The following is a 25,140-nucleotide window of genomic DNA, read 5'->3' as shown; positions in this document are numbered from 1 at the left end:
GAGCATAAAATGCTAGAATAGTTTTGGAAAACCTCTTTGCAGTTTTCTTATGAAGTTAAATATACATCAACTTAATGACAAGTAATTCTACTCCTAGGTGTTTATCTAAAAGAAATGAAAAGATGGATTTAAGAACATTGATTAAAAACTTCAATCGTGGGGCACCTGAGTGGCTCAGTTGGCTAAGGCATCTATCTGACTCTTGGTTTCAGCCTGGGTCAAGATCTCAACGTCATGGGATCGAGTCGGGTGACCGGCTCCACCCCTGCCCAGGAATCCTCTGGAGTTTCTCTCTCTCTTTTGGTCTCCCTCTGCCCCCTCCCCCACTCATGCTCTCTTTCTCTCTCTAAAATAAATAAACAAATCTTAAAAAAGTTCATTATAGCCCCAAACTATGACCAATGCACATGTTCATCAATAGTGAGTGGAAAAACAAGCTGTGGCTCATACACTGTTAAGGATGGATCTCAAAGACATCATGTTGAGCAGAAGTAACAGAAACAAAAGAGTATTTACAGGATTTATACAAGAACAGGTAAAACAAATCTATGGGAAGAAATTAGTATAGCGGTTGCCCATAGGGGATGGGGATTGACTGGAAGAGAGTACTGGGTCTTTCTGTGCTGATGAAATATTGTACGTCTTATTTGGGATGTTGGTTACACACAAGTGTATGTTTATCAAACTTCACATTGTACATTGTTGTACATTTAGCATCTGTGTGTTTTGCTGTATGTAAATTTTACCTAAACACAAGTAATACTATGAACAAATAGTGAATTCTAGTTAGTCCTTTTTTTGCCTTTTGCAGTGCTGTAGGATGGCAATTTCAAAAAAATATTCTCTATATTCTAGGCGTCAGTAAATGAGCAAATATGTTAAGCGTAAGTGGAATATATTTCTCATGGTTAGAGAAGGGAGTTACAAGTGTGTAAAAAGGAAAACTAAAGTGAACCATGTATTATTGGATTGGAACTGGAGGTATCTGATGGGGGAGTGGAGAGAGAAATGGGGCAAAACATAAATAATGAGTGAGTGTTGGTAAAGGTATATGGGAATTCTGGCAACTATAAATTTGAAATTTTATCAAAATATAATGTTAAAAACAAAGCCATGGAGAGGAGCAAGAGGTAATGAAGACTAGTTCATAGAGAGTTTATGCAAAAAGAAAGAAAGCAAAATGTTTTCTTTATGGTCATATTCCTCCAAGTACTCTAGGGGACAGTGGAAAAAAGGCACAATACAGGGTGCCTGGGTGGCTCAGTAGGTTAAGCTTCTTGATTTTGGCTCAGGCCATGATCTCAGGGTCATGAGATCGACCCCCATGTTGGGCTCCTTGTTCAGTTTGGTGTTGGCTTGTCCCTCTCCCTCCCCCTTCCTCCCTCTTCCTGCTCACGCAAGCTCTATCTCTCTTTTTTATTTTATTTCAAAGATTTTATTTATCTCTTTGACAGAGAGAGACACAGTGAGAGAGGGAATGCAAGCAGAGGGAGTGGGAGAGGGAGAAGCAGGCTTCCTGGTGGGCAGGGAGCCTGATGCAGAGCTCGATCCCAGGACTCTGGGATCATGACCTGAGTTGAAGGCAGAGGCTCAACGACTGAGTCACCCAGATGCCCCTCTCTCTCTCTCTCTTAAACAAGTAAATAAATAAAAAAAAAAAATTTTTTTTTAAGGGCACAATACAGTTCCATAGGAAGGTCTGACATCATCCAGCTCAAGAAAAAGGGCATCTGGAACAGTGTTTCTCAACACTGACTGTACCCTGGAATCACCTGGGGAGCTTTAAAATGATTCCTGGGTTCTGCCTCTAGAGATCTGATAGAAATGGCCTGCTATGTGGCCTGGGCCTTGAGATTTTTAAAAGCTACCCAGATGATTTTAGTGTGCAGACAAGAGTGGGGACCCCTGCCTTGGAGGGAAACCTAGGACAACTCCAGTGGCCACCAAGAAAGGAAACCAGATGAAGTTACAAATTGTGTAGCCAGTTTGGAGGTGACAGAAGTTTAGCTGGTTTTGGACAACTGGGGGTAGGTTTTGGATAACTCTGCTGGAGAGCAGGAAACAGTTGGTTAGCGGTTCCCACAGCTGGCCAAGCTATGAGCCTCTGTGCATGCCCTGCCGTGATTTGAAGTCTGTCAAGATTTATATGTCTTGTATATCTTTTCCTTTCCTGAGTGTTGTCAGATCTGATTTGAGAAGAGCCTTCCTAGCAGGCCGAGAATGCCAAATCTCTACAAACAGGCTTTTCAGTGAGGCTTTTTTGGCAGGTTCCAGTGCTTGATACCAGGCAAACCACGGTGTTCAAGGGCAAATAGAGCAGAGCCAGAAGGCACACACCAGCGCTGGTATGCCCGGCACCCACTGAGCAAATGTCTACCTCTCTTTCCTCCTACTGCAAAGCAGGTTGAGTGTACATTTCTGAATCCGTGTATTTTCAGACAAGATGACCCCTAGTCTCTGGCTTGTGTAGGAGTTTTAATGGAGTACCTCTTGAAGTTGAAGTGATGACACTTGATCTTTCAAGACTATCTTTTCCTATCTTACATTTCCATGAAAATTGTGGAGCTTGAAGAGGGTTATGTGATTGCCATAGTAGTGAATATTTTCTAATATTAAGCTAGTGCCTGTTTTAAGAAACAGGTTTAGAAATCACGTGGAGGGCCAATCATGTTATCTTGGGGTTTAGATAGTATTTGGTAAGAGGCGATTTGTCATGGTTTGGTTCCTACCAACCACAAATAATCTGTAGTATACAAAGCATTTACACTGAGTACCCCACCTCTCTATTTCATTCTTTTTCAAAACACACTTGAAGAACCCATGCATGTCATTCTTGCCTAGGCCATAGATAGAGCTTTAATTATTTTATTCTACTATGGATGGGTTCATTGATATAAATTGGAGAGACTCTCACTTATGCCTACAGAAGAAACTGGAATAGGTTTCTGAAGGTTTTATGAACAATCAAAGGCATATTCATGAAAAGCCCATTTTGTGCCTGCTCTCAGCATAGATCTGGAGTCCTGGGATCTGCCCTGCGGTCTGACCTTACCTTTAGGCTGCTCTGAATCCAGAGTAGAATGGTTTCCACAGCTCTCCTTAGCTTGGCATTGCCTGAGATTAGGATTGCTGCGTGTATCGAGGGACAAGCTGCTAGGATCCCCACACATATCATTACCCCAATCTTGTTGTGCCACAGCATCAGTAAAGGCACTGAAATGAGGGCAGCACAGAATGATACCACGTAGAGGCAGAGAAAGGAGACGAGAGATCTGAGTGCTCTGATATGGGCCTCCGGGCTGGGGTCATGGGAGTCCTTAGTTTTGGCCTTCATTGTCCTCATGTGCCTCCCCAGAGAGACAATCAGCACCCCAGAAGAAACCAGAAAAAGCAAGAAAGGAGGGATGGACCCCAGGGTGCAGAAGATGAAGGAATGATAAAAATTGAGTTTTGTAATTTGCAAATTGAGTTCCATATTATTCATGAAGAGCATAGTTGTGGACCCAAAGCCTCATCTACTAAAAAAATCCCCCAAACAGATGAGAGTGCAGATGGAAGAGAAAACCATGGCACCCATGGCATCCTGGAGACCCAGCTTGCCAAGCAGAGCAGAATGGTGTGAGAGAAACAGACAATCTTGGAGCAGTAGAGAAGGCTGAGACAGGTGGTGAGCCACAGCCCAGCTTGGTTTGTGATCATCCAGAGCATGACGGTGATCTGGTAGCTGAGGCTCAGTGGGTCCTTCATGCGCTGGAAGTATATAAGCTGGAAGGCATCCAGGAACAGCAGCCCATGCAGGAAAAGCCGGGTGAGGCTGAGACTCAGAAGGATAAGATCACAGTTGCTCAGTGGCTGCCTCCTCACCACGTCCCAAAAATTCACCAAGAAAATGAAGGTATTGGTCAGAATCCCCACTGCAAACTCCAGGGCTGAAAGGAATAGAAATGCACTCTTGACTTCATAGGACACAGTTATGACAGGAGTCAGAGTCAACATGATGTCTCTTCTTACTTGGTTAATCTAAGGCTCAGCATACCACCCGGCAGAGAAGCGTCAGTGTACATTATAAGCCAGGACCTCTCCTTCACAAGTCATCAGGCTCTTGCCCTGGATCTATCCCAAAGTGAGGACATAAAAATTTCTGACAGCAAACTTAGAAGAGGGATATATTGCTATTTTGGAATATCTCTTGGACACACACAAGGGCTCATTGTAAGAGCAGAGGATTGATGGTTCTTTCTTTTGGGTGATGCAGAAGCTTTTAATAAACCTAGGTGTGTCCAGCCTTCTCAGAGGGCTCTGGCACAGCATCAGGGATGCAAACAAGACAGGGTCTCAGTTTTCCAAGTCTGGTTTTGCATGCCCATCTGGACCTGCATGGGAGAAGGGAGCGGGATTTGCTTATGGGTTTGAAGGGAACTGGCAACAGGCAAAACATATCTTCTTAATGAACTAAGGTTTGAAATGGTGCCTCTTTCCATTTACCTGCCTTCTTCTATCGCCTCGGAGGTATGACTCTTATCATAGACTTTGTTTTTCATGTGGTTGAATGTATAGTTCCTCTCCTGGCATCAGCACACATTAGTTAAGACTGCCGTTGCTAAAGATTTCATTCAAGCATCATCATTATGCCAAGCACTGTGCTGGCATGAGGAACATTACTGTGAACGAGGCCAGCACCTGCCACGAAGGGAGTGGGTAGGGGTGGTCTGGCCCAGATTATTGCAGAGGCCTTTTAACTGCTCACTCTGCTTTCCACTACCCACTTCCTTACCCCATTTTCCTACAAAGCAACGATAGTGATCCTGCTAAAATACAACGAAGATCATGTCATTGCTCTGTTCAAGGCTTTCAGGGCCTCTCATTTCTCTCACCATAAAAGCAAAGTCCTTATGGTGGCCTGTGTATGGATCCTGTGTGCCTAATCAGGTCGTCTGTCCCTTCTCAGATGTTGTCCGTGATACTTGCTTCCTCCTTCATTCCATACCAGCCATATGGGCCTCTTTCATGTTCTGTGAACTCCCCACTCATGCTCCCACCTCAGGACTGGTGTGCTTGCCCTTCCCATTGCCCAAATTGCTTTTCCCGTACATACCCAGGTGTCTTACTTTCTTCTCCAAAGTCACCCTATCAGAGGGACCTTCCTGATCATCCTAAGAATGGCACCCCATATCCATATCTCGGATGCTAGTGAGCATGATTACCCCATTCTGTGTTCCTGCCTGACCAGAGCATGACGATGCTCTGGTATAAGGGATTAAATCCTAACACATGACATACGCTAACATACTAGGCTGTAATTTTGAAGTCTAGCTCTCTCTTAAACATTTCCAAATATTTGATGTTCTTGGGCTTTCTGGCATCTCTAATTCTTCATCTCTAAAGGAGTTTGAGCTGATTTTACGATCCCTTCTCTAAGCTTTGTAAAAATTCAGGCTAGTTACTCAATGGAGATTTGGAGAGCCGATCATTTAGGGACCGGATGTTGTTTTGTAACATTTCTGCCTGATCTGGTGCTTTTTCCCCCCACTCTTAAAAATGTTTAAACTTTTCCAGTTCTTTTATTGTTGTCCTTCATGCTTCATCCAGCCACTCACTCATTCTGTGGGGTGAACGATGGGGAAAAGGAAAGGAGAAGTTGAGTGGTTGGTTTGCAATCTGTCATATGGTAACATTTCCTCTAAGACGTGGAGCTTTCCACCTCTGCGCCTCTGCTTGCTCAGCCTCTTGCCTCATTGGCCATTTTTGCTAATGTTTCACAGTCTTGCTTTGGGCAGTATGCCCAGTGAGTGAGTTCTCAGTTCCCTAAAGCACCTAGAGGAAGGGTGTTCTGCGTTGAGAGTCTCTGGAATCAGGTGCCTTTGGAACCAGGGTCTCTAGGGTTGAGGCCTGGCTCCACCACTTCTCTTTGTGACCTTGGCAAATGATTGAATCTTCTATATCTATCTCATATGAATCTTCTATATAGAAGATTCTATCTAATCATATAGAAGATTCTATCTAATCATATAGAATCTTCTATATCTATCTCATATGAAGTGGAGATGACACCAAAATAACTCCTACCTCAGAGGATTGGGAAGATTACCTGAACTGACATATACAGCATGATCGGTATAGGACCACTGCATCATCTAGCACTCTCTCTTCTAGATATATAGCCAATGGAAATGAAGCCAGTACCTCGAGGAGGTATCTGCGCTCCCATGATCATTGCGGCATTATTCCCAATAGCTGAGATATGGAAACAACCCAAGCATCTGTCACGGATGAATGGATAAAGAAATTGTGACATATAAATATAATGGATTATCATTCAGCCTTAAAAAATGAGATCCTGCCATTTGCAACAATATGGATGAACCTGGAGGACATTATGTGAAGTGAAAGAAACCAGTCACAGCAAGAAAAATACTTCATGATCCCACTTATATACGGAATCTGGAAAGAGTTGAATTCATGGAAGCTGAGAGTCGAATGGTGGTTATTAGGGGTGTGGTGGAGGGGGTGATGGGGAGATGCTGGTCAGGGGGTAACTTACTCTCAGGAAGTGTGGAGGCTGAGGATGAGTCCCCATGTCTCCAATGTCCCCAGATAATTGGACAAAGAAATGGGCCCCAACAAACTGGGAAAGTCCTATAATCACTGGCATTTCCCCAAATGTTCAAACCAGTTTAGGACCCAGAATCCTCTTATCATTACTCAACAGCCCCCACCAGAGGGCGCCAGACCACTGTGAGACCTGGAATTCCTGGCCCGTTTACCCAGCAGGTTCAGCCCAGTCGTTTACTTAATCTCAGGAAAATGTGGTCACATATTCTACAGAATTGAAATTGTAGATTCCACTCACTACTTTATAGTAGGATGAGTATCGCTTAAGCTCACAGTTACCCTTTAAAGACCAGAATGCTACTTCCATTTCACTGACAGAGTGGAGTTTCAAGAAGGTGAGATAGTTCAGTATCCCTGCCAGAGGAACAGAAGGGCTAAGTGAGAAGTTGCGTTTTTAATTCAAATTCTAATTCTAATATTCTGACTTCATGTTTGATGTTCTTTCTCTAAGTCTAGCTACGAATCTGTAGACTGGGGTGTAATGGATATCCCTTTTGGGCAAAAGGCCTGGTGACATTCTTTCCAGCCTGATTCCTATTTGAATGGGTTTATTTTGGGGAATGGCAGTTGAGTCCTTGTGAACTTCCTTAGGGTAGAGGTAGAGGTCAAGGGAGGGATGAACTATCATCCCATTCTCAGGAAAGGTAGAAAAGTCAGGTCTGGTGGGTTCATATCTCAGGAAACCACTATTCTGGCAGGGAAAGAGGTGGAGGGATCTCTGTAGGCTTGGTTAAGAGGACTGAAAGAAAATGTCTATCTACCCAGGAGGTTAACATAGTGATTAGCAGTGTATAAATAAAAGTATAAGTGAAATTCCTCAGAATTTGTTTGAGTAGATCTGCGTTGAGGCCTTCTTTGATTCCTTCCCATAGACTTCCTACATCTTTTTTGCTAAAAAATGGTGATTTTGTCCATAACACTATTGTAGCACTTACCATATTGATCAAAATACGTATTGGTTTACAAGTGCGTATCCCCACTTACACTGAGTTACTCAAAAGCAGCAATTATATATTATTCATTCTTTGCTCCTCATGGTATATGACATACAACTAGATTTTTGTTCATTTATTTAGTCATTCGCTTTAAATCCAAGGCAGTGATATGATCCCTTGGGCTTTCTTATGAATGTAGTACATAAGCCCTGCTTGAATGTAGATGAATTCACTCCTGGAATTCAAATGTGTTTTCCGTGCTAAAGATTAAAGGCTGCAAGTCTCTCATTACCTGCTGTGTAGCCATTCAGGAAAGCACTCATCTTAAAGGTAGAAAGAATTAGGCAGTGAAATTTGACCTGGTAACAACTGGAGCCACCAGAGCATAGACAGGGTTCTGACGGATATGGTGTTTGTCATTAGATCTTGTTCTCAGTCTGGTCCAATGGGCTTCTGTCTGAGTCCAAAGGATATATTAAGCAGCTTCTTTTGGCTGCAAGGAGTAAATAATCATTTGGGAGATCTCCAGTAATGCAAGTTTACTATAAGTTACACGAGATCAGGGAGATCAGTATCAGCAGAGAACTTGTGGGAGATGCAAACTCTTGGGCCTCAATTAGAGCCATTGAACCAAAATCTCTGAAGGCGGAGCCCAGTGGTCTGTGTTTTGACAAAGCCATTCAAGTGATGCCAACGTACACTAACATTTAACCCCTGAGATAAAAGGGCGTTAGGGATTTCCAGGATCCCAGCAGTAGCAACACCTCAATCTGGAACATGACTCGGGCACTGAACTCTACTCAGAATCCACATCATCTTAGCAGGAAGACTTAATTGCCATTCACTTGACTGCTCATACATAGTGAGATTCAGACTGTCATTACAAGTATTGGGGCGCCTGGGTGGCTCGTTGGTTGGGCAGCTGCCTTCGGCTTGGGTCATGATCCCGGTGTCCTGGGATCGAGTCCCACATCGGGCTCCCTGCACGGCAGGGAGTCTGCTTCTCCCTCTGTCTCTGCCTGACACTCTGCCTGCCTGTGTTCTCTCTCTCTGACAAATAAGTAAAAATAAAATCTTAAAAAAAAAAAAGAAGAAGTATTAAGGAGACGTATGTCATGGATCACTGGCTGTTATACACAAACAATGAATCATGGAACACTACATCAAAAATTAATGATGTACTGTGTGGTGACTAACAGAACTTAATTAAAAAAAAATACAACCCCCCCATCCCGAAAAAAGAAGATAAGACTTATTAATACTTTCAGATGGCACATAGCCAAGAGCTCCCAATCCCAGCTCTGCCAGTCACCCCTATTACATGAGAACAGCAGTAGAATGGGGGTGTAGGGTATATATTGGTTTATTAAAAACTAGACCAGCACCTGAAGAGTCTGAAGGCAGAGCTTTGTGTAGTACAAGTTGATTTGGAGCACACAGTTGACATAGGCAATGTCCACATATCCAACTTGCTGCTCTGCTCATGGTGGATATTGCTAATTACCTACACTCTTCATTACCAGCAGAACCCCTGTGATATTGGGTTGTCAATATTCCATCTAAAAATAAACTGCATTCTTATCTTTCATATACATAGGAGCAGCATTTGGAACACATGAAGAAGTTATTAAGTGGACTATTTTAGAGATGCTTGTTGCCTTTTTTTCCTTCCGTGCGGGCATGTTAATGTTACAGTTGGAGCTCTGAGCATGAGGGAAAAGCCCAGAGAATTGCAAAGGCCTCACCCTGAATTTTTTGAGTACTTAAAGCCACACCAGCAACTACTCTGCTCCAGGCTTCCCCTTCTGTGAGAAAGGTCATCTCCTTATGGTTTTAAGTCCAAAGGCATGGGCCACCATTACTCTTGCCCGCAAGAAGGGCCCTGGGAATCTATTTTCCTGTCTAAGCATGGAAGTGGAATGGAGGCAAGGCAGCCTGGCCTCTGTCTAGGTGTGCTTGTCACAGAGAGGCAGAAAACAGGAAGTGCAAGAGAAGAAATAAAAGGAAGGATGTCTCTACTTCCTGCATTTTAAAGCCTATTTTGTCCACTCACGATTGTCAAAAGGTTGTGGGAAGAGTGGTACTGGTATGGGGAGAGGAAGTTCAAGATTGTCTCACTACAGCTCTTATTTTTGATTCTCTCTCTATACATTTTACTCTTTCTACCAACTGATCCTGCTGCAAATTCTCTCTGTGTCTCACACTCAGAGAATCTAAGTTGTCTTGTGAACACACAGCAAGCTACTTCATAAGAGGCTGGTCGAAATAAGGACTTGCTGTCTTGGGGTTAGGGGCTCATCCCTGGTGAAGGCATGGAATCTGGTGACTCAAGGACATACATAAGATCACTTCCTTCAGCAGGGAGCTGTGGAAAGGGATTCCTTTAGAGGGCTCTCTGGGCCCCTTCTTAGGCTTCATTTTGTCCACTAAAATGAATTAAGGAAGAGGAGGTTTTCAGTAAAAGCCGATAGAGCTGTAAGACATTAGATGAGAACCAGTCCTGTTCTATTTCTCTGACACAATAAAGTAGGAGAACACTGGGCAGCCTTGGCACCATGAGGGTTCATATCCAGCAGAGACAGGGAGATCCTGTGGACATGCTGATTCCCAGAGAGCGGAATGGAGAGGGAAGCATATAGGGAGAGAGGCTGTGCCAGAGAGAGGGCAGCAGTGAGAGAGAGAGTCTGTGCATGGCTCTAAGGCATTGCCAGTGCCTTTAAGATGTTTTCTGTGGCATTCTTTTCACTTGTTTTCCCATGGGGTGGGGGCCAAGGGGGAAGCACACTCACTAGCATCTCATCACAGGTGAAAATTTCTATAAAACTTAGTATTTCATGTTGAAAAGTATCATGTAAATTTGCACGCTATTACTTTATGCCGTCACATTTTTCATCATTCAAAATATTGATCCCAATTACTTCTTCTCCAATGATCTTAGACTAAAATGGAATTTCCCAGAAAATGTGTGGTGTTCCTCTCAGCAGGTCACCACATAACCCTGGGTTATGTATATCTCGATCTTAAAAGTACACTTCTATGGGAATGCCAAACGATCCAGAGAGACTCTGGGGATTTGAAGGTCCCACGATTATTACAAGGGGTTGTAAAAACTGGCAAAACATAGCAGGAGGATATGTTCGAGGGGAGTGTTTAGAGATTTTTGGTGAAGATATTTACTTTGAACAAAGGGAGAAAACTAAGAGCCTGTGGTAGCAGAGACTGGTTGCCAGGCATGGAAATGCACAGAAACTATCTGGAAGAAAGGATGATGGTGGTGGGGGTGGCGGCGCTGGTAAGTAGTAGAAGAGGTGGTGGTAGTAATAGTAGGGAGAGTATCTTGGTGGAGGTGCCGGAGTATCAGATGACATTCAGTTGCACCTTGGTCTTCACAGAAACAGGAAAAATAGTGGCAGCGAGTCTCTGCTGTTCCTTCTTTGGATCTGAGCAGTCTCTCATTTCTGCTACTTCCTACATGCCTTTTCCATCCTCATTTCAGTAAACAAGTATGTTCAGCAAAACTTTAATTTTTCTCTCCCAGGAACATGACATGACCACACAGACATAGTGCCCAGTGCAATGTGATTCAGACTCGGTGTCTCAAATCCTAATCTCTGGGAGAGAGAATCGGAGGGAATGAGATTGACTCAGTCGGCTGGGACCTGTTGGTCAGGGCTATGCTGGACTCCCTTATAGGAGTGGGCAGGTGTTCTCCAGGCACAGGCAGGAAAGCTGTGGGGAGCCCATGGGACTCTCTAGTTCCAGATGTGGGCTGAAAGAGAAGGGGCTAGCTGTAAGGTGAGAGTGGTAGAGGTTGGTAACTGACGGGATCTGAGAGTGTCCACTTTGGGAGATGTGGTAGAGAGTGAATTTGGAATTGGCTGACTGAATGAATGACTATTTCGTCTAGAAGAGAAATTCTGTATTTACTGAATTATTTACCAACTTCAGACTCTGTGAACATACAGAATGCTCTGTTGAAATGTCTGTGAGCTCCACTCTGCCACAATTCAAGGGACCTTTAGCAAGTCATCTTTCTTGGTTTGTTTCCTCATTTTTACATGGGGATAAAATACCTGTTTTATGACATGCAATTAAAGAGTACAGGTTAAAGTGCTCTGAGAGCTACAGGATGGTACAATTGACGCTTTATGACTGACACGTGAACACTAGGTAATGTATTATTCCCGACAACTCTCTCCCTGGACCCACACCTGTGTGTGCACGTGTTTCTGTCTGCAGGGGTGAGAGGTACGAAGGGAAGCCAGCCAGCGCCAGACTGCTGACTAATAGATATTTCCCAAGGGAAGGAAATGCTGTAATGCTCAGTACGGGTTGCCCATACTCCCCACCATCTTTCCTCTGAACACTTCTGGGCAGAGAAATTACTCTTACCCTACACAACTCCTACCCTACCCTACCCTACAACTACACAACCCTCCTTTCCAGGTAGCCTCTCCAAGAGCTTATACTTGGAACAAAAGAAGGAAAACCAACTCAGCTGCAATAAGAAGAAGGAGGTACAACTTAAAGTTTGTGGGTTGTGGTGAACATGAGAGGTGATTTGTGATAGGAAGGGCGGAGAGGGCATGTAGCCTATGAGTGTGAGTGCCTTGGAGTGCGTGTGTGCTTGTGTGCGTGCAGGGGAGGGGATCGTCTTGCAGAACAAAGCTCTGGGCTAGGACTGGCTTTCTCCCAAGGGCCTGGGGAATCAGTTTGGTGTGGCAGACGTGCACTGGTCTCTGTTGTCTGTCAGTGGTCCGTGGAGGAAAGAGCCCACTGCTTCTGCCCCCGCCCCGTGAGGCTCTTCCTGGTGGTTGATGAACTGAAGGAAGAGTTCTATTAGGATTTAAGCCAGTACCACTGCTTGCTGGGTTTTATTTGACTTTATTTTCAGAAAAGACCTCTTAGGGAGAGACTGGAAAACTGACCCTGGATGTCAGGCATTTACCATCTCGGCTTAGGCTCAAAATAATATTATGTCGTGCACATCATCATCTTTAGTTTACAGAAAAGGCAACTAAGCTTGAGAAAGTTTAAATGACTGCCCAAGTCTGCAGCAAGTAAGCAGAAACTCTGATATTCAAGGCCAGGCTAGTTTGATTCCAAAACCATGCTCTTTCTGTGACACCAAATGGGGGATCATTAAACCACCGTCTGAAGATTTCGCATGAAAACACATCTCCAAGAGATGACTTTTCTTATTCCAGCATTGTTTTCAACTGTTTCAGATTAATAGGCTACAGGGACACTGTCAGCGTTATCTTATCCACCCCTAGTCTACTGCCAGTAAAATTCAAGCAGGTGTGTATTTTCTGTTCTGTAGAATTTTCTTCCCGTCAGTGGAAATCTGACAATGCGTTCGGTGCTAGGAGTGGAGACACATACCGGTGCTCAGCCAGCCCCTCTCAGCTCAGCGGTCAGAAGGGGTTCCTCACCTGGGTCCGGCTCTGCTGGAGCCTCTGAGGGAACTCAGCCAGCAGGGACTTTGATGAGTGGCTAGCACTGCTCGGAACTCTTTGGGGTATACACATCTAGTAGAACCCTATCTTCTTGAAAGTACTGTTGCTTTAGTAGCTGAGAAAAGGGGAAGCATCCACATGAACTGAGTTAGAGAAATTTCATGGCAAAGTGAGTTTAAACTTGGCTTTGCAATAAGAGAGAGGGGTTCATGTAGGAAGACAGAGGACAGAGACATTTCTGGTGGACTCTGCACCAAATATGCAGAAACAGCAGTGAGCTAAGCTTTTTGGGGAATGATGAAAAAAAATATTGGAATGGTAGGATCAAGAATGGTAAAGTGGCTTTAAGGAAAAAGAAGAACTTGAGATTTATCCTGAAGAACAGGCTGTGACTATTTTGGGGTCTAGAACGGAAGCCAGAATGAAGCGTTGTTTAGGGCAGGTCGGCAGATGTTCTCGTCAGTACTGGTGAGGTGACTCACCGCTCTCTTGATCTTTAGGGCATGGCCCTGGAGATCTCAGGGTGGCCTCCAGTGTGCCACTCCAGGCCACTTGTAGAGCTTCCAGAATTCCCTACTGAGAGGTACTTGCTCTGCGTGGAGGTGTGGGGAAACCAAATATCCTGACTAAGGTAGTAAAGGGACAGATAAGCCAGCATTTTGAGTCCTGGGCAGAGAGCTCAGAAATGGATTTCACACTTATGACTGCTCTGGGCAGTTTCTTATCTGTGATGGTTCCCTGTTGGTAACAGGCTAGAGTGGGACTCCACGATGGGACTCCAGTGTGCTCTGCCAATAGTGTCCCTGGCTTTCCCACAACTGTCTTCCCCGTCTCTATCTTTTCACTGCAGTTTCTAAAACTGGTCCCATTCTCTCTAACCTCTGAGGCTTGTGTAGGCTGATCTCTTGGCTCAAAATGTCTTTCCTTCTTCCCTGTTCATTCCCATCTATCCATGCCTTCAGTTTCTTTCTTGTCCCTCCCAGTTGTGGTCTTTGCATTAGTCAGTGCCATCTTGTCTTCTGTATGGCAGTCCCTGGACCTCTACCTTCTCTTGGTCGTGAGGTTATGGAAGTACTGCTCACGTTCATATCCAAGTGCAGGTTTGACCACAATGACCAAGTTTTCATTCTGGTTTCAGTCTTCCTAATTACAGAACTTCGCTCAGGCAAGTTGCTGTTTGTGTCTAGGGTTTCTAGTCTGTGAAACTGGAGTGACAGCTGCTACCTCACAGTGTAGTGATGAGGAGGAAATGGAATCATGCATGTGAGTCATTTAGCCTAACGCACAAGAACCATGCCATAAATGTTGCTGCTGTTGCTTTTCCGACAATGCTTGCTTATATCACACATATTCCTACATACTGACCTGACTTGTGTTTAGGAAGGGGTTAGTGTTATGTTTTCAGGGGTTGGAAGCAAGGACGGGGATCATGAAAGTCTAAGTAAGGGTGATGTCTAAGGAATAGGGAGGAGGAGGTGTCGTCATCACGTTACTGGATGAACGGTCTCCATGGCTCCCAAGTAGACACGAAAGACAGAAAGCCAGTGAACTTGCAGGGGACAATATATATGTATTTTTCTTTGCTAAAATACAGCTGAAATGTGGCCTGTCTTTTAAGTATAAAGTGAGATCACAAACCTCAGGAGTGTTAGAAGTACCTAAGAATTTGGTTCCAAGAGAAGCCACAGTTACATTTGTATCATATTTTGAAGATAAACTCAAGATACTATTTCCATTTATTACTACTTCGAGATTGCAGTAGCTGTTAGACCTGTTGCTAGATCTGTTAGCTAATACATCACTAAAGAAAAACATGCATTACTATATTGCAATCAAAAATATTCTAGTAAATAATTCATTGGAATTAGTTTCCTCTGTATTCTTTTAAAAATTTTTAAAAATTTTTATTTAAATTCAATTAATTAACATGTAATGTATTATTAGTTTCAGAGTCTTTCGTATCCATAGTATTTTGTCTCATTTATTTAAAAATGTAATTCTAGGAGAGGTCCGTAGGAAGTGCGAGACTGCCAAAGGGTCTCCCCACCCACCCCCACACACACACAAATGCTTGGGGACAGCTCTCCTAGAGACAAAGAAAGAAGAAAACTGCTCTGGAAACATTTTCAGAATTATTTCCTTCAAACACAAGTCAGCAGATTGTGCTAGTAAATGTCAACGGGACCCTGGGATGGTTTATTTTTTGCTCTTAATCATCTACATGTTGAGTCAGTCTGTGTTCTTTTGCTAGGCACCTGAGTGTGATCACTGCTGAAAGTGCATTCGGCACCTGGAGGGGTCAGTGGGGGTCAGGATGATCACCTCTTTCTCCAGGTTCTTAGGGATGTTCTCAGAAGAAGACCATGATTACTAATTAACTAGGAGATAGGATCTGGAGGATGAAATCAGGGCAGTCATTTGCATTTGAAATCCATTAACCTTAACACTGCAAGGGCTTGCCAGCGCTGTCGCTGCACTCTGTGGACTGCCCTCCTTGCTTTGCTTCCTAGTCCCTCCTTCAGTGAGAGCGGGAACAGTGGCAGGAAACAGTGAGGTATGTTTATGAACTGTGTGTCCGTTTACGGCTGTAGATGTGTGTGCGCAAGGGTGTGTGGGCGGATGCCAATCTCCATTAGGACATCCCTGTAATTGGTCAAACACAAAACTAAACAACAGCACACATAATTACACAAATACACACATCAAACAAGATTCAACTCGCGCGTGCGCACGCGCGTGTGTGTGTGTGCATGCACCCAAGGATGGGTCTATAAGCCCTGCTGTAGCTAAACCTTTGTGTGTGTGTGAGGGAGAGGATAATGAAAGAGTTGATATCAGGGTAGCAATTCTTTGTGATACAGAGGAGAGGTGGGAGAAGCAAGGCAGAGTAGGGTTAGAATAGAACCCATGGGGACTTTCCTTCTGAAAGGACAAGGGGTTGTGATAGCAGGATGGTAACTAGAACATCTATCATGGTCAGGAAATTGAGAAGTCTATTACTAGCCCCAAGAACTGTGTACCTTAGTGATCAAATAAAGAATTATTCTAGGAAAGAGTCTCAGGTGTGTGCACGTGTTGGGTGCTGGGGGCCGTGGGGCATTGGAAAGCTTTCAGGTGGAGTCTGGGAAGAGGGCGTGGAGGGAAAGGTGCAGGACCTGGACCGGGGGTCATATGTGAAATAGCACAGAAGTGCCCAGGGGAAGGGGGGAGGCGGTGGCTTGTTGCTGGCCCCTCTCTGGTAAAACTTAAGGAAAGCTGGGTTCTTGCTAGTTGCTAAAGTCTAGCTAGATACAAATGGGCATTTCCTGGCACTGAGGTGGGAAGGAAAAGTTTCTGTTGGGGAAAGAGAAGGAAGCCAAGATCAATGCCATGGTCTCACTAGAATAGGCTCAAGGGTCCAAATGGTGGCTTTCATGTTCTAAAGGGACCTCCTGCTCTCCAAGCTGGTTATTGCTCTGATGTCATGTTGCATAACAGTGAGTACCTGTGTGATGGGCAGGCAGAGAGCAAGAGGGAAGGGGTCTTTGGTTTGTTGTGCTGGGCCAAAGTGTATTGGGGACCAAGTGAAGTGGAAGGACAATCTATCCTGTACTCCAGTTTTAAGATGGCTCATCAGGGTTTCACTCACACTTACACACAATGTCTGTGATTTTTTGTTGTGAGCCGTTCATTCCCTCACAAATGAGTTTCAATGAGCTAATAAAGTTACTTTATAAACTGCTCCATAAGCATGGGATACTCATGAGTAGATGGACTTAGAAGAAGAAATTTTCCCATTTAAAGTTTTTGGGAGTTAGCTGCAGGAGGGGATGAGGAAGATAAGCCTTTGTTGAGACTTATCAACAAAGTGATAAGGTGATAGGGAAGATAAGACTGGTGTTGGGGTCACACCCATCCATAGCTGTCTTCTAGAGATGATCCCTTTGTGATTCAGGGGAGGAAGCAAGGCCTGGAATGGTTAGACAGGAGCTGGCAGACAATGAACTAACCCAAGAAGTTTGCCCTAGGATTTCTGAGGAGTAGCCATGACTGGCTGGGCTCCTTTTTGCAACTTATTCCCTGTCTCTGTGAAACTAACTCTTTCTTCTCACTAGTTCTCTTGCCTTGTGTTATCAAAGGATTTTTAGAAGAAAGGCTTAGATCTTCATACACAAGTCAGGCACTGATCATATGATCCTATGCAAATACATTGTATTTAGAAAATATGACAATTGATTATCCAGTTCTTCCAAATTAATTCAGATAGCTATTTCAGTAGTTTGGGGTGCTACCTGATTTACCTATCTACTTTGCCTAAACAGTTATAACAGTACCAGGAAAATGCCCTTTGGCAACTATTCATGTAACCATTTTAATGTACATGAATACTATTGGAGTCAGCACAGTTTATGTACAGAAATAATTTGAACCTTCCAAGTGAGCTTTTCTCTGACCAGTCTAATTGAAAGTGGTCCCCTCACCCCCACATGCCTCACCCCCCCACCCCATTTTATTTTTTTTCCATAGTACTTGCCACATATATGTACTTATTTTGTTTATTGTGTCTTTTTTCTAACAACAAGAACATAAGTCCCACGAGGGCAAGAATTTTTGTTTGGTTTGTTGTAGAACCAGCTCCTGGAAGAGCGCTTGGCACATTGTGGGAGCTTAATTCATAATTGATGAGTAATAAATGATGAGTAATAAATAAACTGATTGCAGTTTATACAGTTTATTCATTACTCTGCCCAAAGACAGAGCACTGATAACTGGGTGATGAATAAACGTGGAAAGTGTGCATCGGCAGCTCACTCCCCTTGGTCTCAGAGAATTTAACACAGTGCCGTGGCCCGTAAACTAAAAATGAGCTGACATCTATGGATGCCTGCAGAAGCACTTTTGAATCCCCCAGGGGCTGTGGGGACTGAACTGTTGCTGAATATTTGTTTCCCCTTCTTTCCAGAAGCCTTCAAACCCCATGATTGTCTCTGGAAGGACACAGGCATCTCCCACGCATCCAACCTCGTCTTCATTTAGCAGTCTTAATTATTCATAAGTAGAGAAGTTTCCACATCACAGTGTGGAAACTGACTTTGGATTCACAGTGCCCGGTTGGAAACTTGGCTCTGAGCTCTGGACTGTGGGCACCCCAGCTTCTATTGGGCCCATTTAACTATTTGTGGAATGGGGATAATAACAGTCCCTCCTCACAGGGTGGTTGTAAGGACTAATGGAAATAAAGCAGCTAAGTGCTTAGCTGTGTACCACGCACGTTCTGAGTACTTGGTTAATGACCTAGATACTATCTGATAAAACCACAGTCTCACGAAAAGCCTAAGCTGGTGTGCAAAATGGGACATAATAACTTAGAATAGAGAGTCATGGCTGAGAGTTTTGGCTATGGAGTCAAAAGGCCAGGTGTTGAAATTGTGGCTTTGCTTCTTATCAGCTATGTGACACTAGGCAAGTTTTTTGACCTTGCTGAAATTTTAATTTCCTCATCTGAAAGTGGGGTTGTAGCAGTAAGTAACGTTGGGTTGTCATGAGGACTGTATGCAACAAATTATGTAACCTCTTAGCATATTCACTCACTCATCATTAAGTATTTTTAGTATTATTATCAGATTGCACAATTTTTATCATATGAAATAGAATATTCAAAGGTTAATGATGGACTGCCAAGTAGCAGTTTGTTAAAATTTTTTTTAAAAGATTTTATTTATTTATATGACAGAGAGAGATCACAAATAGGCAGAGAGGCAGGCAGAGAGAGAGAGAAGGGGGAGGGGAAGCAGGCTCCCTGCTGAGCAAAGAGCCCCATGCGGGACTTGATCCCAGGACCCTGAGATCACGACCTGAGCCGAAGGCAGAGGCTTAACCCACTGAGCCACCCAGGCGCCCAAAAATGTTTTTTCTTTTAAAAGCAATTGAAATTGTTTGTATTTGCCTTTTGCCATCTTTCCTGATTTTGTCTTCCTAAGTTGCATTCTGAAATGAGACTGTAGGTTTCACCATCAAGATCCCTGTGATTCAGAAAGTGAGGTCAGCCAGATGATGCTGATGAGAGGTGTTGTTTTTGTTTTTTCTTAAGGCTTATGGAAATGTTTCTCTTCTATAGCTAGGAAATAATTATTATTTTTCCAGAGAGCAGGTAACTATATCTGAATAAATGAAACAAAAGACTTTGATAAGAGGCAAAAGATTTTTTAAAATGCAAATGACATTCAGAAGTCTAATTTACCCACATGTATTAATTATCTCTTAATGCGTAACAGATTACCCTGACTATTCACAGCTTGAAACAATAGATATTTTTTAGGTCACAGTTTTTATGCATTAGAAATGCTGGAGCAGCTCAGCTAGGTGGTACTGCATCAGGGTCTCTCCTGACCTCACAACCAAGATGTTGCCAGGGGCTGGAGTCATGTGAAGGCTCGACTAGTGCTGGAGGACCCACTTCTGAGGTGGCACCCTCACCTGGCTTTTGGCTAAAGGCCTAGTTACTCACAGGTTTTTGGTTTTTTCCATAAGCCTGCTGGAGTGTCGCTATGACATGGCAGCTGGCTTCTCCAAGAAAGGAACCAAGAAAAAGAGCAAGGAAGTGATCCAAGAGCAAAGAAAGGAAGAAGCTGTCCTGCCTTTTATAACCTCATTTTGGGGGTCATGCGCCAGCATATTCTATTGTTGGAAGTGAGTCCCCGAGTCCAGCCTACTCTCAAGAAGGGAGGGTTGGGGCACTTGGCTCCACCTCTGGTTGGGGGAGTATCAAAAGATTTGTGGACTTTTTTTGAAAACCACCACATCATAATTTTGAATAATAATGAATTTTATTTTATTGCACATTTTACTCAGTCCTCTCTCTGGATATTTACACTTTCTCAGTGTTTTGCTGTTATGTACATTTCACATCATGCCACAATGAAAAACCTTTATCTGTACATCCACATGCAAACATATTTGTGGGCTAAATCTCTATAAATGGAATTCCTGATTGAGAGCATACAAAGTTTTCACGGTTTTGGCCAACCCTTCATTAAGCATATGGTGTTTACATTTGACTGTGGGTACAAAGTGTGGGTACCTTTTATTTCATAGTCTCTCACACAGTGTGTTTTTATAAACATTGGAGAAATTTAAAACAAACAATCTCCTATCTCATAATTACTAGCAACAATGAAAGAAGGAGACATGACGACTTAGACGTGACCACTCTGGTAACTCCTGTCCTTGCCAGTCAGCATGAGATCACTCTTTACCTCATTAGCTAACTTCATTCTATCAGGCATGGGAGGTTATTAATCTTTATGGAATTTTAGATGTAAGATTAATATTATGGGATACTTTATCAAGCCTTTGGGAGTGAAGTATTAGGGAGAGGACAGATTGGAGTTAGGTAAGGTATTTTAGAAAAACGAAGGGGGTTCCCCTTTCTCCACATCCTCTCCAATACTTATTTCCTGTCCTGTTAATTTTGGCCATTCTAACTGGTGTGGGGTTTTAGAGGGGAGGAGGGTGGGAGGATGGCTGAGCCTGGTGGTGGGTATTAAGTAGGGCAGGTATTGCATAGAGCACTGGGTGTGGTGCATAAATAATGAATCTTGGAATAAAATAAAATGAATTAAGCAAAAAAGAAAGAACATATAAAAAAAGAAAAACAACAAAACCAACAAGAGGATCCTTGTAGGGAGAGTAGAGCCACATTTCCTTTCACAAAGTATGAGGGCCTTATGTCAGGGCACCTGGGTGAATTAGTTAGTTGAGTGTCTGAGTATTTTTGTTTTTTTTTAAGATTTTATTGATTTTATTTATTTGACAGAGAGGTAGAGAGAGTCAGAGAGCACAAGCAGAGGGAGAGGGATAAGCAGGCTCTGCACTGAGCAGGAAGCCTGACGTGGGGCTCCATCCCAGGCTCTTGGGATCATGACTGGAGCCAAAGGCAGATGCTCAACCATCTGTACGACTGAGGCTCCCTGAGCATCTGACGCTTGATTTCGGTTTAGGTCATGATCTCAGGGTCATGGGATGGAGCCCTGTGTCTGGGGCTCCTCACTCAACATGGGGTCTGCCTGAGATTTTCTCTCTCCCTCTATATCCCCCACCCGTGCCCTCCCTCTCTCTCTCTCTCTCAATACATAAATTTTTTTTTTTTTTTTTTAAAGAAGGGTATTATGTTGACAAAGAGCAATTTCTCATTAGTGTGTAGGAAGCAGATCCTCTTGTCATTTCACCTTTGGGTGAAGGACTGAGGAGAATATGGAGCTTGCACGAGGACACAATGATTGGGTGGAGAACAAGGCTCCAAGGCTGTATCAAACAGTAAGTTCAAGATTCCCAAGCTGGGAGCTTTAAATCATGGCCTGAGGGAAGATGGGTGGGGATGTGCCTTTTGAGTAAAGCTGGTGTGATTTACAAGGCAGCCTGGGAGAGGAGCAGTGGATGCTGGGGCAAAAAGTGGGTCTTGAATGGGCAAGCTGCCACTCTGGCTCCCACTGTTTCTTCCAGCCTTTCTGCACCTGCGTCTCAGGTAACGTGCTACTCACCCAACGTATGGCTGTAAAGCACTCAACAGACTGCAGGGTAGATCAGAAAAGGTTCACAGGGGCAGCACTCAGCAGATTGCAGGGTAGGTCAGAAAAGTTTCAAAGGGGCAGCAGTCAGGAATGTGCATCTGCCACCTCATGAAACACTGAACGGTGCCACAGTTTCTGAAAGTGGGATGGACATGGTTCTTAGGGACATGCTGCTTCTTACTCAGTACCCACGGCTATCTTTTTTAAGGCAAATGATAACATGGCATGTAATGCTTTGTAATTTAAAGTATTTTTATTTGAGGGGTGCCTGGGTGGCTCAGTTGGTTGAGCGTCTGAGTCTTGATGTCAGCTCAGGTCATGATCTTGGGGTCCTGAGACTGAGCCCCATGTTGGTCTCTGCACTCAGCTGGAAGGCGGCTTCTCTCCCTTTTCCTCTCCCTCAGCCCCTCTATCCACTTGCTTCTGTGAGTGTGTGCTCAGTCTCTCAAATAAATAGATCTTAAAAAAAATAGTGTTTTTATTTGATTTTCACAATAAGAAGGTGATGATGGGTAATACAATAGATATTGTTAGTTTCATTTTTACAGATAAGAAAACCAAGACTCATAAGTATTAGGAAAATTCTTTTGGCTACCACAGCAAGAAATGATAGCGTAAGGAGTCAAGTGCAGTTGTTTTTTTGTTTTTTGTTTTTTGCCCTATTTAGCAAGCTCTCTGTTCTGAGAAGGAGAACTTGGGGGTAAGATGAAGCAGGAAATTACTAATGAAAATTTTAGCACAGTGATCATCCAGGGAGTAAAATATTATCAATCAGTAAGTATTGATTATGCAGATTCTACAAGTACATACTTAGGAAGGAAATAAAAAGGAAGAAGCAGGGCTAATTTTTATACCTTAGGAGCTCACAATTTGAGAGAGAAAAGGGGTTTTGCAAACTTATGGAAGTAGATACACTTTTTGGGCAAAAGCCTTAGGAAAAAACTTAACTTGACCACAAATAAGCTGGGAGTACAGAAGGTATGTTGACATACTGGAGGTGCTGGGAGTGGTGTTTGATGGACTTGATAATTTCACAAGGGGCCACCCATCCCCTACTACTTCTTCCAAAAATGTTATTTGGTTTTTAGTTGTTACTGTCTCCTACTTAATGTTTGTCCCATTTTTCACTGACCTCAATTTATACCTGCCACTCCACTCCCATCCTATAGGATAATGTCATGCAGTATTATTAAATCCACTGATGAGTTCAAAATCCCCCAAACGGTTTTCAAATAGGAGTAGAGGGAATTGAATATTGAAGTCATCTGGGGAACTTTTGAAACCTACCCAAAAAGGTTCAAGATGGTAGACTGATCACAAGACTTTACCTGTTTTCTTTTCCAAACTTCCATTAACATTCTTATAAAGATGTACCAAATGAAATGGGTCTGTGACAAAATGGAAAAAAGAAAAACAGACATGACCATAGTGCTGGTTATAGTAGAGCAGAGAATATCTCTCAGGAGTCTGTTGTGGAGTTGGGGGCAGTTCTGCTCAGAGAGACCACTGAGCCTTGAGCTAGGAGGGGCAGAGTAGCAGAGGGATACGAACCAGTGTTCAGCTATAGTTGGGCTTAATAAAGGGGCTGCGAAGAGTACTGTTTTCCAGAAAGTGGATTTACTAGTATGTGTTTTTTTAATAAAGATGTGATTTCCAACTATTTCTTTTATGTTTATAACTCCTATTAAGGCTGTTATTCATATGGGCTATAGTTACAAAGGTCATATGGAGAGGGAAGTGGCTATATATTCTGGGAAAAAAAAAACAACCCTCCCTAGAGATATTGATTACCTCTCCTTCATACTTCAAAAACGGTTGATGAAAAGAAATTGTGACTTGGATCCTTTTGTAAAACAACTGCATTCTAATTTATATTATTTTTTATATCATTTTTTTTTCTTTTTCTCACTTGGATTCCTGTAGTTATGGGTGAGATTGCTGGGATGAAGGAATACCGTTTCCTGTTTCATCCCTCTCATACCCCTCGGGAAGGAGGACCTGGGTCTCTGAAGAGCATCTGTGACACAGAGTATATCATGGTGGTGTTTCCACTCAGTCTTGCTTCCAAATCAGCAAATACCCACTTAGAACACTTGCCAGGGGCATCCACTGAAGCATTGTAGAGTTTTTCTCCACATTTTCCTGATGATAGAGCACAAAGAAAATGGTGGTAGTGTCATTAGGCTAATTGAAAGGGATCTAGATTTGCAGAAGCAGCAACTCTCAACAGAAGAATGGCACAGCCCTGACCTCTCTGCCCCTGCCCCACCCAGCAACCCACAGAACAAGGAAGTCAGTATCTCAAGCTCTCAGGTTGAGAGGGATCACTCGGAGAGGGGTGAGATACTCTCACGCACTGGCATCTAGCTGCTTAAAACTTAGGAGGGGAAGACACATTTTCCTCAGAGTTAAATATAGATATAGATAGAGAGTTTGGGAGCAAGAGGGGGAGAGAGGGTTAATTTTAAGTCCTGGAGTAGATATTGTTGAACTGAAGAAGCAGGATTCTGATAAGGGGAGCAGAGGGTGTTGGGGAAGGGTGTGGGCTTTGTTGTGGTTGTGTAGAGAAGGCTGTCTTTGGAGCATAGACTGGGAGTGAATTTCAGCTCCACTATTTGTCATTGCTGATAAGTTTTATATCTTTCTGACCTCTGTTTTCTGCTTGTAAAATAGAGGTGAATGATACCTGCATTTCAGGATTATAAAGATGATTATAAAGATGACAGTCTGGAAAATACCTGACATAGAGAAACCCCAAAATATTAGCTATAATTATTACTCAGTGTCAGACTGTAGATGATACCACTTAGTCTTGTAAATGATGGATTTATAAGCCATTACAAGCTTGTGAGGCCTCAAAACCAATGGCCCCACTCATGGAGGCAGTTTTGCTGCTCTGCTCTCCTCTCACCTTTTACTTTACACTTCTCACTATGTTTGATTCCAGATTCTGCTGCTGTACAGTCTCCTGTAACTTAAGGGGATAAGAGAAGCTAGTTAGATCAATGAAACTCATTTTAGAAATCATTCTGTCACACCACCCATCTTGACAATGGATTTGTTTACTTCTTCTGTGTAAGATATTTCCAGAGACATTTCTCTCTCCCATGCTGGTTGATGTATTGATTGTGACTTGTCAGCTTCATTCCCTGTTGGGTGACACATTTCAGCATCACAATACCGCTCTGTGTAGTTTCTCACACTTTTGAAGAAGTGCTGTTATCTGTGTAGGTGGACACTCTCACAGAAAATGGTGGACATTCTCACACAAAACATGAAAGACAGAGTGTGCCTTTACCTAAGAGGCAGTGAGGTCATAAAGACAGCCCCTAAGGTGGAAGTCAGAATCCCTCATTGTGCTTTATCCTTAAACATGGTCTGTGCATATCTGGTCAGATGAAGGGAACCCACTCAGAGGCCCAAGTGACACTGCCAGTCACTGTGGTCCCTGCTTTAACAGATGTGAGTTCTTCCTTTCTTAGGTGCTATTTCTGTGTTGGTCACCATACTCACCCTTAGAAATGCGGTATCCTTTTTTTTTTTTTATTTGAATATTTGCCATGTTGCTGTGATTCGTATCTAGAC

The 25,140-nt window shown here is 43.3% G+C and overlaps 1 protein-coding gene across 1 annotated transcript; it reads right to left on the bottom strand.

Moving 5' to 3' along the window:
- Window positions 1-3,004: 3,004 nt before the first annotated feature.
- Window positions 3,005-3,996, bottom strand: TAS2R38 (taste 2 receptor member 38). Its single transcript, XM_032865257.1, is given in 2 exon segments — window positions 3,005-3,582; window positions 3,585-3,996. Coding segments are annotated over 2 exon segments (990 nt in total).
- Between the last annotated feature and the right edge of the window lie 21,144 nt (window positions 3,997-25,140).

Source organism: Lontra canadensis, unplaced genomic scaffold (assembly GCF_010015895.1).
Source record: "Lontra canadensis isolate GAN:19392208 unplaced genomic scaffold, GSC_riverotter_1.0 scaffold2, whole genome shotgun sequence".
Taxonomy (NCBI): Eukaryota; Metazoa; Chordata; class Mammalia; order Carnivora; family Mustelidae; genus Lontra; species Lontra canadensis.
This window is presented reverse-complemented; position numbering and strand designations above follow the sequence as displayed.